The 17,450-nt window shown below is 31.7% G+C and overlaps 1 protein-coding gene across 1 annotated transcript in view; it reads left to right on the top strand.

Moving 5' to 3' along the window:
* Positions 1-266: 266 nt before the first annotated feature.
* Positions 267-17,450, top strand: part of LOC129234844 (cytochrome P450 4C1-like) — a 78,229-nt gene continuing 61,045 nt past the window's right edge. The window contains exons 1-2 of the mRNA XM_054868748.1: positions 267-473; positions 9,973-10,237. Coding sequence (XP_054724723.1) covers positions 267-473; positions 9,973-10,237 — 472 coding nt within the window. The remainder of the gene's footprint in view (positions 474-9,972; positions 10,238-17,450) is intronic.

Genomic DNA, 17,450 nt, shown 5'->3' with positions numbered 1-17,450 from the left:
ATGAAAATAGTTTAGCATTTTCTTCGAAGAATGATGAGAGGTTAGCTTTCTTAAATATGTTTTTGGATTGACTACAAGCGTGAAAGAACCTAAAACAAAAACCTCGGGAAGGATGTTTGAGTGAAGAGACTTTCTACGCTTTAATGCACACCACTATGTGTATGAAACTCATTATCGAAGATTTATTGTCCAATGGATTTTCGTATGTGCTAACGGCTAAGTTCCAAACGGATGCTTTGGAGTCTCGCTTTGGCATGTACAGACAAATGTCAGGTGGTGTTTATCACGTTAGTGTCCAAGAAGTGGTGGAAAGTGAGAGAAAAGTACGCATAAGAAGCATGTTAAGTGTCAACTCCGAGGGATACGGCAAAATCAAATTTAAAAGTCTTTCCACTTCTGTAGTAGACGAGTCTTCGGGAATTCCTGACGAACAGTCGGATTTTTACTTTGAAGATGTGCTGTGTGACGTGCAGGTAACTGTCTCTAATGATGAAACAGAAATTTTAAATTATATTTCCGGATATTGTGTGCATAAACTAGGTTTGTTTTGCAATGAGTGTCGAAATCATTATATGCAAGATTCTGTTTTTTCCATAGAAATTGATGAAAATGTTCCCCTTCCAACAACTTTAGATTCTAACGACTACTTAAATTTGTTAAATAGAGGTGGGCTTAAAAAACCATCTCTCACCGTTGTAAATTTACTAATATATTGTTTTTGCATTTTCAAAACTGTTATTAATGAAAAGTACGAAAAAGAATTTCTTCGAGTACCTGGCCAATACAACACACTTATTGTATTGTTTAAACTGTTTTTGAGAAATAGCAGCAATTTTGAGAATCACAAATGCTTAGTTTGTAAAGTATTTTTATTTGATAAGTTTGAACAATTAATGAAAACGTTTGCTAACATATGCTTAAAAAACTATTGTATTAAAATTAATGAAAAAAGTGTCTGATTTAAACGAAAGAAAGTTGAAAAATTCAAAAAATCATAAAAGTGGCTTATCAAAGTGCTGTTTGTATTTTTTGATGATTATTATTTAACATTTCCGCATAGATTTCTAACTTATGTTTTCTTTATCAGTTTATTGGAATAGGTACTTATATTGAACGATATTTGCTCTGCTGCAAAAAGTTTGATCAAAATTTTCAGATTCTTGGAGTTTATGTATTTTTTGTAATTTCTTAAACATTGCACATTTTTTCAAAATGCATGGTTTTCAATGACATTTTCAAAATTATGGTAATATATTTTTTTAATGTTCTAATATCTTTTAACTTGCTCAATGCTAAACAAAAACGAAACAGAAATGTATAATGTATTTTTATAGGCTATTCATAGAAGATAGCTGACTTTACCATACATATGAAAATACTTGTAAAATTGTATTGTTTATAATCTGAAGTATCTCTGTTTTAAAAGTTGATACCTACTTTCACGATTTCAATGGACAAATATATATATTTTCTATTCGACAATTACACAGAAATGTGTTCTACATTATTTATTAAAACTTTCAAATAATTTAAGCTAAAAAACTACGTCAAAAATTGTCATATTGGAATACAAAATTTATATTTGCAAGTATCATGTACCAGGCAATGTAAAAATTTTTCTAAATATGTCTGAGAAACTGATGAACTTAATCACATTATTTCTTCTAAGAAGCAGTATTCAAAGTTAATCAAAAGTGTCTCGGTGTTAAATATTATTTTATAAGTATTAATAACAAAATACCAATTGTTGTAATCATAATTCATAAAATTATCATTGAAGTGCAAATCTACTGCAATCACTTTTTTACTCATTTTTTTCATTACAATTTTTAGAAAAATATGTTCTTTATGGAATGCTAAATAGTTTTTTAAGAGATATCAATATGAAAACAATTAAAAAAAATGTTGTCGTTATTGATACTGTGTATTATCTGTTGCATGTTATGTGAATTAGTTATGAGCTAACTTTTTAATGGTTATAACTAACTAATGGTTTTCTAATGTCTTTAAATACTTTTCTTAAAAATCCTACATTTTTAATGAGTTTTTATTAGTAAATAATGTGTTTTAAAAAGCTTTTTCCTCTTATTGTACGCGACTCTGAAGTAAAAACCTTCCGAACGCGAGAGTATTTCCTATCGAAGCGGAGAAATCGTCGGACTTCTAAGATGAGTCATACTTTACTGTCACGGCCTTCTCCTCGAGACGGCCTTGGTAAAACGCGATATCGGTCGTCCAGTCGCCTGTGTCGTGTGTCTAGCGATTTCTCCCGCTGTCTGCCGCCTGTTTCTTCTGGCCTGTAAGATAATATACCGGTCATCTGCGGGTGTGGTTCCTCATGGACGACGATTACTGAACCCCCGGATAGCTGTTCCAGTAGTTTGAAATTGTCTCCAAAGTCACGAAACTATGCTGTGAGTACAATTCCGAACTCTGCAGCCACACTTGTCACACTGCGGCCTTTCTCCAACTTCCCAATGATTCGACCTCGGGTAAAAGCATCCATTCGTCGTCTAACAGATTGATTATTCGCTATTTCTCGCTGAGGCAGCAACTCGGTGTGATTTTAACTGCTATACGGCGTGCAATCTCTTTGCCAGAAATACTGATCTTACACCGACAACATGCTTTATACTACTCAGACACTCCACCATTACGTCTGCCTGCATATCTGCGCATGTGCTACCGTACATCACCTTACTTAATCTCCTGATTGGTCTTTCTTTCCGCTCTGCCTCTTCGTTCAGCTGATATGCTAATTTTTCGACTTCGTTCTTAATTTTTGCACACCAGTGTATTTCTCGCCTATAATAATGCAAATTTTTGACTATCAAAAATAGCATGAAATGGTGCCATTAAGGTTTTAACTGCGGAATTTTGTCATGATCAATCCCAAAACGTCTATTTTTCAGCCAATGTCTCCAAAGATAACATAAAATTGGGTTTTAAAATCTTCAATTTTGAAAATGTTTCGGAAGAAGCGTTTGACTCCATAATATCGCCAGAAATAGTTTAAAAGTAGTTTCTTTGGTGGGAAGGACAGGAGGGGGGAATTTGGGTTGAAGAAATTTCGGGAAAGCACCCATAATACCTTTCCTACAGCATTACCAAATATTGCCATTAATTACGATTTTTGATATCAATTTCAAATATTTTGTCCTTGATAGTAGCCACTCTCCCTGTGTCTATGGCAAGGCCGTGGTGCCCTGATCGGTAAGGCATCGGACTTGTGACCAGAGTGTCCCGGGTTCGATTCTCGCTGGTCGAAGATTTACTGTCTTCATTAATGGTGACTGGGGGACGTTAAATATCCTCGTGGTCACAAAGTTCTATGAATGAAACGGTACCTTTGGGGTGCTGGACCAGAGATTGCTTGGTTACTGGTCTGGTTCAAAAGAATCTAAGCTATCTTCAGTGTTCCATCCAACTGGTTAAACCACAAATAGTGGCAGGTCCGGGGGACTCTGGAGTGAAAAGTGAAAAGTATCTATAACAGCAGTTGAAAGGACAATTTAAGCATATACAGCGACTCTAGTTCTGTTTGAGGGAACACACAGTGACATCAAAAACTCTGATTTGTAAATAGATTTTTAAAAAATGTTAAAAAATGAGAGACATTTACACATTTTTAATTTTAAGGTTTAAAAACTATTTCTACGTAAATTTAACACTTTTGTTGGTAAAGCACATTAATATTTATTTTCCTAATTAAGAAGATATTTAAATCATTTAACTCATGCATAAATTCTGACGTTATTTATCCCTTTTAAAAATTCTGAGTATTTCTCAGAATCACAAATAGGTGTGTACTGGTATTTTACAATCAGAAATAATAATTAGCAATCATCAATAACTAAAATGATTTGTAATTATGTGTATTTAATTAGCAATTAAACGACGGATAGTTAATTCGCTTTGAGGTAAGAACCCGGGCAATCTCCAAAACAGAATACTGGCTACGCCACTGCAAACAATTGAAACACCAGGGGTTCCACGAAAAAAATGAGCATTAAAAAGGGTTCCACTAATCACAGAAATTAAGAAACGCTGCTATAGACTATAAACGCATATGACGTCATTGATATATGAGACGCCGAAATCACCTCAGGCGGAGTCACCCTAGACCGCTCGTATAATGCTTAAATATTAAAACATACTACTAAAAATAATGCATTAATATTATGAGTAATCAGTGTAAATATAGTAAATCCCCAATTATCTGCAGAATAGGGTGACATGGTAACCGCGGATAAGAGAATTTCGCTGATAATCCGCAAAATAAATTAAAAGCAATAACTAAAAAAATCAACACTCGCACATACTTTTGAACTCTGCCAGCAATGACCATTTAAATTTTAAGAAGATAGCAAATTTGGTGACATTTAGCAATTTCTCGCCGAATTTGGCGCCAAAAATTATGCCCACTTAGCGATATCTCTCTAATTTTTCCCCAAGTCCATAGCAGCCACTACAAGCAGATGAATACACCAACATCAAGTAAGTCACCACAGGACCCGAACGTTACCGTCGACCCGAATCTAGTCAGCAAAGCTGTCAGAATAATGCCTAAATATTATAACATTACTGTAAAGTAGCCCTTAAGGGAAAAATGTTTAATAGTTTATACGGGTGTCCAAAAGTAACTCTCCCTATATACGGAGTCCTAGCGGTCTATTCGCTGAACCTATCGATCCTTTTAGATACGGTTATTTGAATGAATGCGTTCGAGATTTATGATTTTATACACCGCATAGATCTGCGTGTTACCGCTGCGGTTATAGTGATAGAATCTCAATGTTTTCAAATGAAAACACCTACTTTTTTCTTGCGCAAATTGATCAGTGTATTGGTGAGCCAGAAATGGAGTTGGATCGATCGACGTGTAAGGAAAATTATTTGTTCGAAAATTTAAGCACCAAAACTGAAGAAACACGCTTTAAACTGTGCAATTTAAAGATTTTTTCCTTAAGCTTTGCACATGGTGTTTAGTGGTTGGTGCTTCTACTACTGTCTTACCCTGTGAGTTATGCAAAATGCATTGCCTTACTTATTCCTTGATTTTTTTTTATCATACAGGTATATTTTCCCCATAAAATAAAGTATGAAATTATTTTATGCTATTGTGACCAAAACTAGTCAATTGAAAGTAAGTATTTTAGTTCAAAGCACATAATACCACATTTTTTTGTTGCCATTCTTACTCAAAATTATTGTTCGAAAATTATAATTATTCTTTAATTTAATCCAATAGGACATCAAAGTTTTAAAAAACATTTATTTTTCGTATCCACGTTCAAAAAAAAAAAAAAAAAAAAAAGACGAAGATGAAACTAATTTACTTTCAATACTATAGTTACAAAATAACATTTTGGTCAAATATAAGCTGAATTTGGCAAAAAATATATAAGAAATAAAGCAGTAAAACTGTTTCATTTTATTTATTTACAGTCCACTCTCGATAACTCGAAGTCGCAAGTTATCGAAAGTTCCCCTCCTAGAACAAAATCTGTTTTTTTTAAATTTTATTCAGAAATTGCGTATGTTATACAGACTATAACGATCATAGTTTAGAATAAAAAGAGATAGTAGAAAAGGACAAAAATATTCAGTCATTCAGTTTGTTAACAAACCGACTTTCTGTATCAAGTTAAGGTATTAAATTTTCGGTTTGACATCATTCTAAGTAAACGCCACACAAACAAATCTCAATCCTGAAGTCTGGATTGGAAATGGCCGAGCATGGTTGCCATATTTTCAGGATAGCAAAAAACCCGAAATGTTAAGAAAACAGCCAAAACAGTCCGTAACAGTACAGGACCGTCCAATTTCTCTTAATCTTTTTACTTTCAAACATTATTTGTCACAAAAGCACAACTATTTATGTCGTCAAGAAAAGAAGGCTACTTTTTCAAATTTGGACAAAATTTAAAGCTGCCCAAAAATATCTAGCCGCTACTCAATAAAGTTTTAGATCTAGCAAAATGTAACACAATCGGCCAATTAATCTAGCAATAATGTACCGATGCCTCATCAACATCTGGAGGAAAAGGGCACGGCGCTGACATTTGTATCGCAGAATCTGGGAAGGGGGGGGGGATACCGTTTAAAGTTGCTCTATATAATTTTGTGAATGAATACCTCTCTCATGTAAGCAAATAAAGCAAAGCACTGTTTAAAAAGAAAAGGGGGGGAAATTGTATGTTTTTGCTGGATTTTCGTGCATGAAATGAAAACTGAACTTTTATAAGAGCTTCGACCTAAAAGTTGTTACCTTATAGACATAAAGAAAACTTTGCATTAGAAAACTCTGATAATGGACCCAATGAAAACTTCGAGATAAAGGACTATTCAAGTTATAAGACTTCGAGTTATTGAGAGTTAATTTTTTATCGTTCAGACAAATCTATCAAAATGATCTGTCAGTCGTTTTTGTTTTATTTTTAATGCTGTTTGAATAGGTAATTTCTCATCTGGAAATAAATATTATCATCTGCTTTTTTCGCATGTGTTTCCAATGTCCCACAAATTAAATATCTCATGTTTTTAAAAGGAAAAGATATAATTTCTAAAGATTACTAACAAATTCGTTTGTCACGGAAGTAAACTTTGCACTTAGTTTGAAAAGAAAAGTTATGATAAATAAATTGTGTATACTATTTTCAGGCATAAGTTGGAAAACATTTTTAAAAAGAAAAAAAGAAAAACCAATTTTATTTTCTCCAATCACAATGCCTACAACACTAATTTATTGAAAAATGGTAGAAAGAGAAAAGCTCTTTGCCTGAAGATTACTTAAAAATGTTCTCTTTCTAGCCTTAAACAAGACATATCAATAAACAACGAGAGACAAATACTGCAAACCGCCAAATCTTTTATGAGATTTAACTATCATCTATATACAGAACAACGTGAAAGACGAAGGTAATAATGCTTTAAACTTTTAAATTACATACAACATATACATCGATTTCTTATAAAAATTTCCATTTAACAAACACAATCGATTCTAAGAAAGAAAATGCAAGAAATATATGTTATGTTTTATGATTAAAGTAAGAATTTTATGTTCTGAAAAATCCTTAAAATTTAACAAGATTCGTGTTTTTCCTATCAATATTTGCTGCTGCTTTGTAATTTTATTTTTATGAATGGATAAAACTGAATAATTTATGAAAGAAGCGAAGTATCTAAACTTGTCCATTTTGCATTATATTATCACGTAGAATGCTTGAAAGGTATTGAAGACTAACTTTATACACGAAGAAGAAGCCGTTTATTTTATGAGGAAAGGTGGCAATAATTTTATTTACTTCAATAAGCAAGTCATTTCATATCTCTCTCCTTTTTAAAAAAAAAAAAAAAATGCAATAACATTTTTCTTCTTATTTTATTTTTTTTTACAAAGTGTGTTTTTTTTTAGTGTAACAAAATCACTGTTGCTGATGTAGCGAGAACAAGAAATATTATTCTCACACTTAATACAAGGAATCTTTTAAATTTATGTTCGTATTTAATAACGAAAAGACTCTGTCCTATGCACACTTCACTTGCCAACTTCCATTCACTGCTTGCGGCGGCTGCCTCGGAAACATGGGAAAGTAGGCTTACTTTGTTCTGAATGACATTCTTCTTAGAATTGATAGAATGAAATACTGCGTTTTTAAAAAACGCTACTTTGGAACAAACCATTTGAAAAGTATAAATAGTAGAAATTTGTTTAAGAAAAGGCTGAAAAGGTTTATACTTAAACTTTTGACATTTGACATAATTTTCTTCATTATTTGTATTATGCTTATATGTTTTTTCGTGATTATTTATTTATTTTAATTATTATATTACGTTATAAACTAGCCCTAAATATAGTTCCTTTGGGAGTGGTGGGAACTAATCAGGCTATTGTTATAGCCTTTACTCCCATTAACTCAAGAAGGTAATTTTAAATAGTCAGGCCAAATATACTGATGTGTTTGTAATTAATTTTATTTTATTATATATGTGAAATGAAATTTTGTAAAAACAAATCCTTTGACTGAAATAAATAGAATAGAATTGAATTGATCTATTACTTTAATACATAACAACTAGTTAAAGGTGGAAAAGGAGAAATTAAACATTTCAGTTGTGGATGATAACTACGTCGTAAGATAGTCAAATAGTGATTATCTTTACTAATAATAAAGCTGAAAGTCTCTCTGTATGTATGTCCGGAGGATGTCTGGATGTCAGGAGGATGTCTGGATGTCCGAAGGATGTCTAGATGTCTGGATCTCTGTGACGCGCATAGCGCCTAGACCGTTCGACCGATTTTCATGAAATTTGGCACAAAGTTAGTTTGTAGCATAGGGGTGTGCACCTCAAAGCGATTTTTCGAAAATTCGATGTGGTTCTTTTTCCAATCAATTTTAAGAACAAAACTATCATAAGATGAACTAGTAAATTACGAAATTATCATAACGTGGAACCGTAACATGGGCACAAGCCAATTGGCGAGATACGAAATTATCATAACGTGGAACCGTAACATGGGTACAAGCCAATTGGCGAGAAAATTCACCATACATTATTTGTAAATATACAGGCGAACCAAAAGACCTTTTAATTTTTCTATTACGGGCAAAGGCGTGCGGGTACCACTAGTTCTAAAGACATGATTTTTTTTTTAAATATGTGATGTTTTTATTGCCAACATTGTATTTTTTTGCATAAACCTAACTCCAGTTCACTAAGCCGCTTAAAAAGTGCTAAACTTTCATTTTTACTCCCCAACCCCCGGTGTTGTTAAATTCACTCCCTATAGCCATGATATCCAACTTGAATTGGGGCAGAGTATCTATAGTTTGACGAATTCAAGGAATTCCAGAGACATAAATTACACATCTTCTTCATCTCTTGAGGACTTTTTGATGTCTTTGCACAACTTGTTCTTGGTGATACAATTTCGTTGACTGGAGATAAATGTAAAATTAATTTTTGACAAAAACTTTATACTTGGTGAATGTACATCAAGAACTTCAATATAAAGACATTCTAACTAATACCAAGAAAACTGCGGACATATTTAGTTGAAATTGGAGAAATTCGTAAGGAGTACTATTTTTAGTCAAATAATTTTTTATCTACTAGTAAAATAAACCCTAGAACATTCAAAAAACCATTTTTATAAATAATAATTTTGTTAATTCATTTTTAATAAAATTTGATTAATTGATAAATGATTTTTACCAACCACGACTCGTATTAGTGGCCACAATTGGACAAATACACATTATGAGTTTGAAACATACATTTCAAATTAATAATTAATAAATAATTTCACTCGAAATCAAAGGATTATGATTTTAGCTGTAACATCACGCTTTCAGAAAAGTTTAGCGAAAATAAACGTTAACCTTGTCCTTTATTTGTAGTACTTATCCCACACACAGTTTTGATTGAATTAGAAATTCTGAAACAAAATGAGACATTTTCCTTCGATGTCATGCTCATCGTCTACAGAAAAGACTTCAAAAGTACGTTAAAAAGAGAAAGAATTTAGAAAATTTTATTTCACGGTGCCCATGAATTCAGAGCTTCAATTAGGCATAAATTCGCCCCCACATAAGTGTACATGCCATCCTTCTGCTGCCCTTTCCCCCTTAAAACAGGTTCTAACAGCCATCGTTACGCACAACGGTGCGGTTTAATTGAGTGCCAGCATCATTTTATCTAAATGACATGTTCGACGAAATCTAATTTGAGAATTCGTTTCAAAAACCGAAACCAAAACCCACGCACCACCGACCGCTCAAGTCGCGCGTGCGACGGAAATGACGACGAGCTGTTACGTCACCAGCTGTCGGAACTGGAACGCGCACTTGGAACAAAAACCAGAATTCTAAGATGTGAAAGTCCATCATCTTTTGAACAGTCCGCGGGAAGAAAACAGAACCACGTTTCAAGGAGTTAGTTATTCAATTTATTTTCTGAGGGTAGGTTTCTCAGCGGACGAACATGCTGGACGTCCACATTCAAGAGATTCACCAGACCTCCCTGGAGGACACAAGGATGGGGTGGACGAAACCCTTAGTGGTGACGGGGGTCGTTATGGCCATCATTGCCCTTGCTGAGTGGTGCTGGTGGAAATATATGGTCAAGGATTTACAAACGCTTCCTTCATCAAAATGTAACAAACATCTCGTCATTGCGCAACGAATGTTGTCGTCCATTTTCCACAACAAGCTGACAGACGGAAATGTTTGTGAGTAAAAATTATAAAGTTTATATTTTCTCATTTTTGTACAATTTGTAAATTCTGACTAAATGACCCGTTGTCTGTCAATAGCTTTTTTTTTTTACATTGTTTATTATATCTTAATTTAAATTTATTGAAAGAAGAAGAAATGTAAGATTACGTAGAGGGATTCTAGGAGTTCATTAATAAAAATATGCACACATGTAAAAAATATGAAAGCGAGGATTAGTTAAAAATTGGTTTCAAATTATCTGGCAAAGTTATCATAATATGTAAATTAAAAGGGCACTGGACCCAAAACCTTAGGTTTTGACATTCAGTTTTAGTAAAGTAATTACTGATCATTTTAATTCCCCTCGCATAGAGTTTTATCGGAAATACTTCACAGGTATATGGTAATGAAGTTCACAAAATGAAATGAAAACATTGAATAATCTGAAAAGTTTGCTCCTTTGAAACCAAACTGAAAATCTTCAATCTAAAAACTAAGGAAACTCTTTAGAGTCGGAAGAAAAGTTATTGTTTTCGTTTCAAATGATTCGATCAACTAGCATTTATATGAAAGAAATTTTCTGTACAAAATATGGTATTGTGAACATATAGTATGATTATATAGTGAATATGAATAAAAAATACATATTCACTATATAATCATACTATGAATATTGTAATCATTCATAAGTATGAATGATTATATAGTGAACACATATAGTATGACTTAAACACAAAAAAACTAAGTTTAAATGCCATACGGTTTATGTTTTCAATATTCCTTATTTTACAAAGTAAGTGTGCGAAAATGTTTTCAACAATTCAACTTGTTTAAAATTGTTTTTTCTATTAAAAAAAAAAAAAACTTTCGATATAGAAATTATATACAGTTATAAAAATGTCCCAAGTTACAGCAGAATATTGAACTGTTCAGCTAAAATTTTCAACGACTTAACATGGACTAGCGATCTTTATATATGTAAAAATACTGAATAGCAAGTATTAAACTACAGGACATATTTCAGAAAATTGCATCAAAAATTAAATCACTCTCTTTTCACCCTCCTTCCTTATTTTCTTTCCATGTTAATTTTGTGCTTCGTATTAGTTAAGGGATTAGAAAATGACGACGTCATTGAAAAATAAATATAATAAATAAACAGAGTGACGAACAATTTAATAATTTGAGGCTAAAAATCACTAAACATCAAAATGTGAATAAAATGCATTTTTTAAACTAACTAAAAAGTTTTATATGTACCATAACAAGCATAGAATATTAGAAGCGGCATGCTGATTTCAAACTAATAAGTTTATTTTCTAATACACTAACGCTTTCGTGACTGAAGTTGCTTGAGCACGTGTTTCACGTTTTCATAACACAAGTTCTTTTAGACAACCAAAATAGAGGGCTAAAAAAAGTAAACCTTTTTGAGCAATCTGGATTGCTTATTGCTTTCACTTTGCCGTAGATATAAGATGACGTTAGATATATTTACTTTCTGATTGGTAGATAGCTAATCACGTGATTTCCCCCCCCCCCCAGAAATGATAGATAGCCAGTAGCACAACCCATTGCTTCGCGCGGAGAGTGAGCTTTAAATACTGCAATGTAGTGTTGCTTATCTAAGGTTCTTAAATACAATATTCATTAATAAATATTCATTTAATCATATAGAATTAAAAAACTTATTATACTAAATAAATTGAAACGAAATTAAATATAATATGGTTTTTCACTTCCATTTTGTATGGTTAAAATCAAATAGGTTTTCTTAATACTGTAGTTTTTTTCATCATTTTTTTTCTTTTTTTTTAATATTCAGATTGCGCTTATTTTTTACTGCATAGATAATTAACTTTTGCTGATTGCATCATGTATTGTGGTATAACTCTTACACTATTATGTATGTTCTTTTCGTGTCATAGTTATTTCGAATAAAAATTCTGAAAATACGACACTGCCAGAATTTTACGCAAAATATTGACAGTGTAAGACCGAGAAAGTAACTATAGAGCTTATAAATTCGGAAAATAGAAATGAAACGTTTCTAAGAAAACCGGGTTTCAAAATCTGACTGCAATCTTCAATTTCAAAAATAAAAATAATGATAATAACAATAAAAGTGTATCAGAAACAGATAATCTTTTCTTCTTCAATTGAGTTTTTTATATCTAGGATTTATTTCTACACATGCCATAAAAACAGGACAGAAGTATATACAGATTTATAATTGGTCAGGCATTTCAAATGGATATGCGTAGTTACAAAAATGTTAACACATAATAACCTAACCATTTTCTAACACGTTTCCATTCACAAATTACGCTAAACTGTAAACAAAATATTTTCGAATAAAACCTTGCACTGATCAAGTTTTCAAGTCCGTTTCACATTGAAATAAATTTAGCTCAATTCTTGGACCTTTGTTCGGAGCTCTTGTTATAACTGCATTCTAAAATCTCGTACTCATTACTAAATCAAAATTAAGTTATTCAAATCGAAGCAGTCTCTTACTTTCGAAATAATTGAACGAATTAGAAAGTTTTCGGAGAATTTCCAGCACAAAGAGACAAAAAGAGAAGGGACCTGATGTACCCACTCTTGCTTAGAAGATTTAAAGTAATTACTAATCAGCTCCTTTGTAGCTCATTGTGTTAACGTAGTGCACTAAAGTAATTTCAAAAAGCTTCAAAGTAGAAGCAGGTTCTACATAGATATATGTATTTATTTTTTGTACTAGTAATTTACTTTCTTTTTCAACACCGAAGGGTCTACACTCCATTCTGTATAGTTAGTACTTATAATTGGTATTAATTACAGCACAACTTTAGTGCAATGTACGTTATAAAAAATAATTAAAAAATACTCCAAATTATAAAAGAGATGTGATAAAAGTATGTTACCACTTAAAAAGGAAAGTAATTTTTGTTAAGACAGTTTATAAGTGCGCTTTGACACTTAGTGTTATATCTACACACTGTAAAAAATCTCGGAAAACTCTCTGAACATACAAAAAAGTTTTCCGTAACACACAGATTCGTACGCCCTCCGCAGTTGTCTGCTATAATCAAAAACGTTTCCCATTTAGCAAGAAAGTAAGAGTCGACGCATGCGCAGCTCACACGGCAATTTTATAGTCCAGCAGTAAATCTAAACTGAAACTTTCGAAAGCACGCAATGAAAACAAGTGCTGACTCATGTATGCGAAGTAACACTCATCAAGAGGATTAGTAGAAGTTTTGTTCCTCGCATGAATTCACTGAAGATAATTTTAAAGTCTTATATTTTCTTGCATATGTATCGTCATGAGATTGAATTTGAAGCTATGTCACTTATTTTTAAGTACGAAGTGCAAATTCTCGACGCATGCTCGCGGAAGGAATACAAATTGAAATTAAAAACCAAATAACTGCCGAGATGACGCCATCTAAATTCATTGCGTCGCATAACTTGTGTAGGTAATTTACTTTTTTCTAGGATACTTTTCTTCTTTCTACCAAATGGGTAATTTTTGTTGGCAGAATTTTATTCTGTCATAAAAATCACCTTTTTGGTGACCAAAGCCTGCAAAAGACCACCACCGACGAATAGGTAAGTCGCTTTGCAACTCTATTACTTTAAAGAGATTTAGTTCATATAAATCTCGTTAAAAAAAAGTATTTTCTTCAGTATCATTTTTTTGTTGTGAACTATTGCAATTTGAAAATATTTTACATTACATAGAACACATATTTAAAGTGCAAGTGTGTCTAGTTTTATTCTGTAAAATTTATGAATTGAAGATTATAAAAAAATTTAAATAAGTGTTATTGTGTACTGTTTTTATGTGTCAATCTCAGTTAATATTTGGCTGAACATTTATGTATCAAGCATTATGAATTAAATGTTATAATATGCAAATTGTCAGGTTTGATAGTTCGTCTTTAAGGTTGCATGTTTTCATTCTCTTGTAAACAGTGTAGCTAGATTGTATGAAGTAAAAAAAAAAACTATCTCTTGTAATTAGGAACATAGTGCTTCAGTATTATCTAAATGACGATATCTCTTCAAATATTTGCATTAGCGAAACGCTTTAAATTAGTTAAATGTGTATTAATTTTTTTAACAAATAGATACATATATGTATTTAAAAGTGTCTTCATTTTTTTCGTTTTACAAGCCTCAATTTTACCAAAAGCAAAAAAAAAAAAGACTTAATAAAATAATTTTGTATTTTTACACCATATTAAAGTATTTGACTTATAATGTATATGATACTTTGATTTATAATGTATATGATACTTTGATTTATAATGTATATGATGTTGCTTTTTCAAGGGGGGGGGGGCGCTTCATAGCATTTTATGGGTGCACCATCACTCTTATGGTGGGGGGGGGGGTATTCTCGTATATATGAAATGGAATAATCATGTAATAGAGTTTATTGAAGTATTTGACTTATAATTTATATGATACTTTGATTTATAATGTATATGATACTTTGATTTATAATGTATATGATTTATAATGTATATGATGTTGCTTTTTCAAGGGGGGGGTGGGCGCTTCATAGCATTTTATGGGTGCACCATCACTCTTATGGGGGGGGGGGGGGTATTCTCGTATATATGAAATGGAATAATCATGTAATAGATTTCAATGTTTTAATAAATAAAATATATAATGCATTTTGCGCACACTGTAAAAATAAAATCAGTAACCTATTTTGAATAAGTATTTATATTTGTGATGAGCTGGAAAAGGGCAAGAACAGAAGAATCAACCCGAATGGTTCCAGCAGGGGGACTTGGTGTCATATTTAAATTCATCAATTTCTCTGTTGGTACTTTTCGGTACACTTTGTTCGTCAGAGAAATTGACTTGAGGTGAACGAATTTAGGAACGCGAAGGGTAGGTAAGTCCTGTCAAATTTTATCCGAAGATAAAAGCTATCAAGTTTGATACAAGATATGTTTTTAAGTTCTGCATTAAAAATACAATATGTTGATAGTTTTGTCTTGAAAATATTGAGAGAAAAACTGAAGTTTAAGATTGTTTAACAAACAATCCCCACTTTTCAGAAGGTACCCCCCACTCCAATTCCCCGACGATTTTGTGATTAGGAATGAAACTACTAGATTATTTCATAATTTTTCAAAAATTTATAACTGTGCATATGTTATGCTGTTAACCATGCTATTTTTCATTAGAAATTCCAAAAAAAAAAAAAAAAAAAATCCACGAATGATTCTAAAATTTCTTGTATTATTGCTCTTAGATATGAAAGAATTGAAACTGATATGGTATGCAATACTATAATAAAGAATTATATTTTAGAAAAAATCACGGAAAAAGGATTCCGAAATTCTCGGAAACGTTTTTGAAAATTGTTTGGAGAATTCCGAAATACTCGGAAACGTTTTCGAAACTTTCATGAACCACAGCTGCACAGAATACTCAGAAACATTTCTGGAAATTACGGAAAGAGGATTCCGAAATACTCAGACACGTTTCTGGACGTTACAGAAAGATGATTCCGAAATACTCAGAAACGTTTCTGAAAATTACAGAAAGAGGATTCCGAAATACTCAGACACGTTTCTGGACATTACAGAAAGAGGATTCCGAAATACTCAGAAACGTTTTTGAAACTTTCATGAACCACAGCTGCACGATATACTCAGAAACGTTTCCGGATTTTTTTTACAGTGCAATGTCGACAAGCGAATTAGCCATTTTTTTCTTTTTACAAAAAAAAAAAAAAAATCTGTTGGGCAGCTAACTCCATGTGAGACGGAATGGCATTCGTGCTGAAAAGCAGAATTTTAAGTTGTTACAGAGAAAATTCCTTTTTTTTTTCTTTTTGCGTTTCATCCTCAACAGTCAAAATATAATAGTCAAAACAAAAATAAAGCTTTCTTTTTTTTAAAAAATTTTCTTGCTATTACTTACTTTAAGGCATTTTTGCTAACCGAACCTTTAGACTTCTTCGTACAAAACGAAATTTCTGTGTATTATGCATAAATACATTCTTTTAAATAATAAAATTTTTAAGAATAATGTTTTGTGCATTGGATTGAGTTATCTAAAGTTTATGTGTTGCGACGGGGTGACTGTGTTGGTATAATAAAAATTGATTGAATTCATTTATTGCGATAAAAAATTATCATTATTTTCAATGAAATTTAAAATTTATTGCACTTGGATCACAAAAAAATACTGAATAAAGTATAATGAGCGAAATTTATAAAATCGATCCGATGAAATTAGTAAATAAAAATGTCTTCGTAAAAAGGTGTTATTTTTATAGAATCGTTCTATTTCAGATTACGTTTCCTTTGCTTTAGATTTTTCTTCAATTTATAACCCTTCCAATTTATATTCCTTTTCAAATTTTTGATGTAAAAACATTTTGGTCTCGAACGTTACAGAATTTTGGGACAAGGAATCACTCCATTAAATTGCATTTTTAAGATTTATTACTCCGTTAAATTATGAATTTTTACTACACTGCAACGATGAAAAAGTTAAGTGTCTGCAAGATGTCAAGTCATTAAAAAAAGTAACGAATATTGAATTACAATGAAAACTCAAATATTGTTACAAAAATGCCAAAACTTGGTGCTTATCATATAAAAAGCTTAATCTTTAGAGAAAAATAATTTGATCCGTGTTTTTTTTTTCTTCAATTAAACTGAAAAGCTGAGAACTTTCATGAAAAATACATTTGTCAAACAATTTCGCTGTTAAATGCAGTTTTTATATTATTTTCAATTCTAACCAATTCGGTTTGAATTTTAATGCAAATATCAATACATTTGAAAAGTAAAAATCGCAAGTGTTCAGTAAATTACAGTAGAACTCCAATTAATCGAACTCCGACTGTTCGAATCGCTTTCAGAATTCAAATAAATAAATAAATAAATAAATTTAAAAAAATAAAATATTAATGAATAAATCAATAAATTTAATAAATGAGTAAATAAGTAAATTAGTTAAATACAAGGAATAAAGAAATTGATAAGTAAATAAATGAAATAAAGAGAAGACGTACTGCGATTTGCAAAACAATTATTTTATATTCCCGCGCTATCTTAGTCAAACAGCTTACTCCAACCGATATGCTAAGCAAGCAATAAATTTCAGCTATAGTACTATACGTACACAATAAACACTATACTAATGTACATCACTTGTAAGTACGCTTAGTATGAAAAATATTACCTTTTCATTTCATGAATTAAA

This window comes from Uloborus diversus, chromosome 1 (genome assembly GCF_026930045.1).
Source record: "Uloborus diversus isolate 005 chromosome 1, Udiv.v.3.1, whole genome shotgun sequence".
NCBI lineage: Eukaryota > Metazoa > Arthropoda > Arachnida > Araneae > Uloboridae > Uloborus > Uloborus diversus.
The sequence above is the reverse complement of the archived record's forward strand: the minus strand, read 5'-3'. Positions and strand labels throughout refer to the sequence as shown.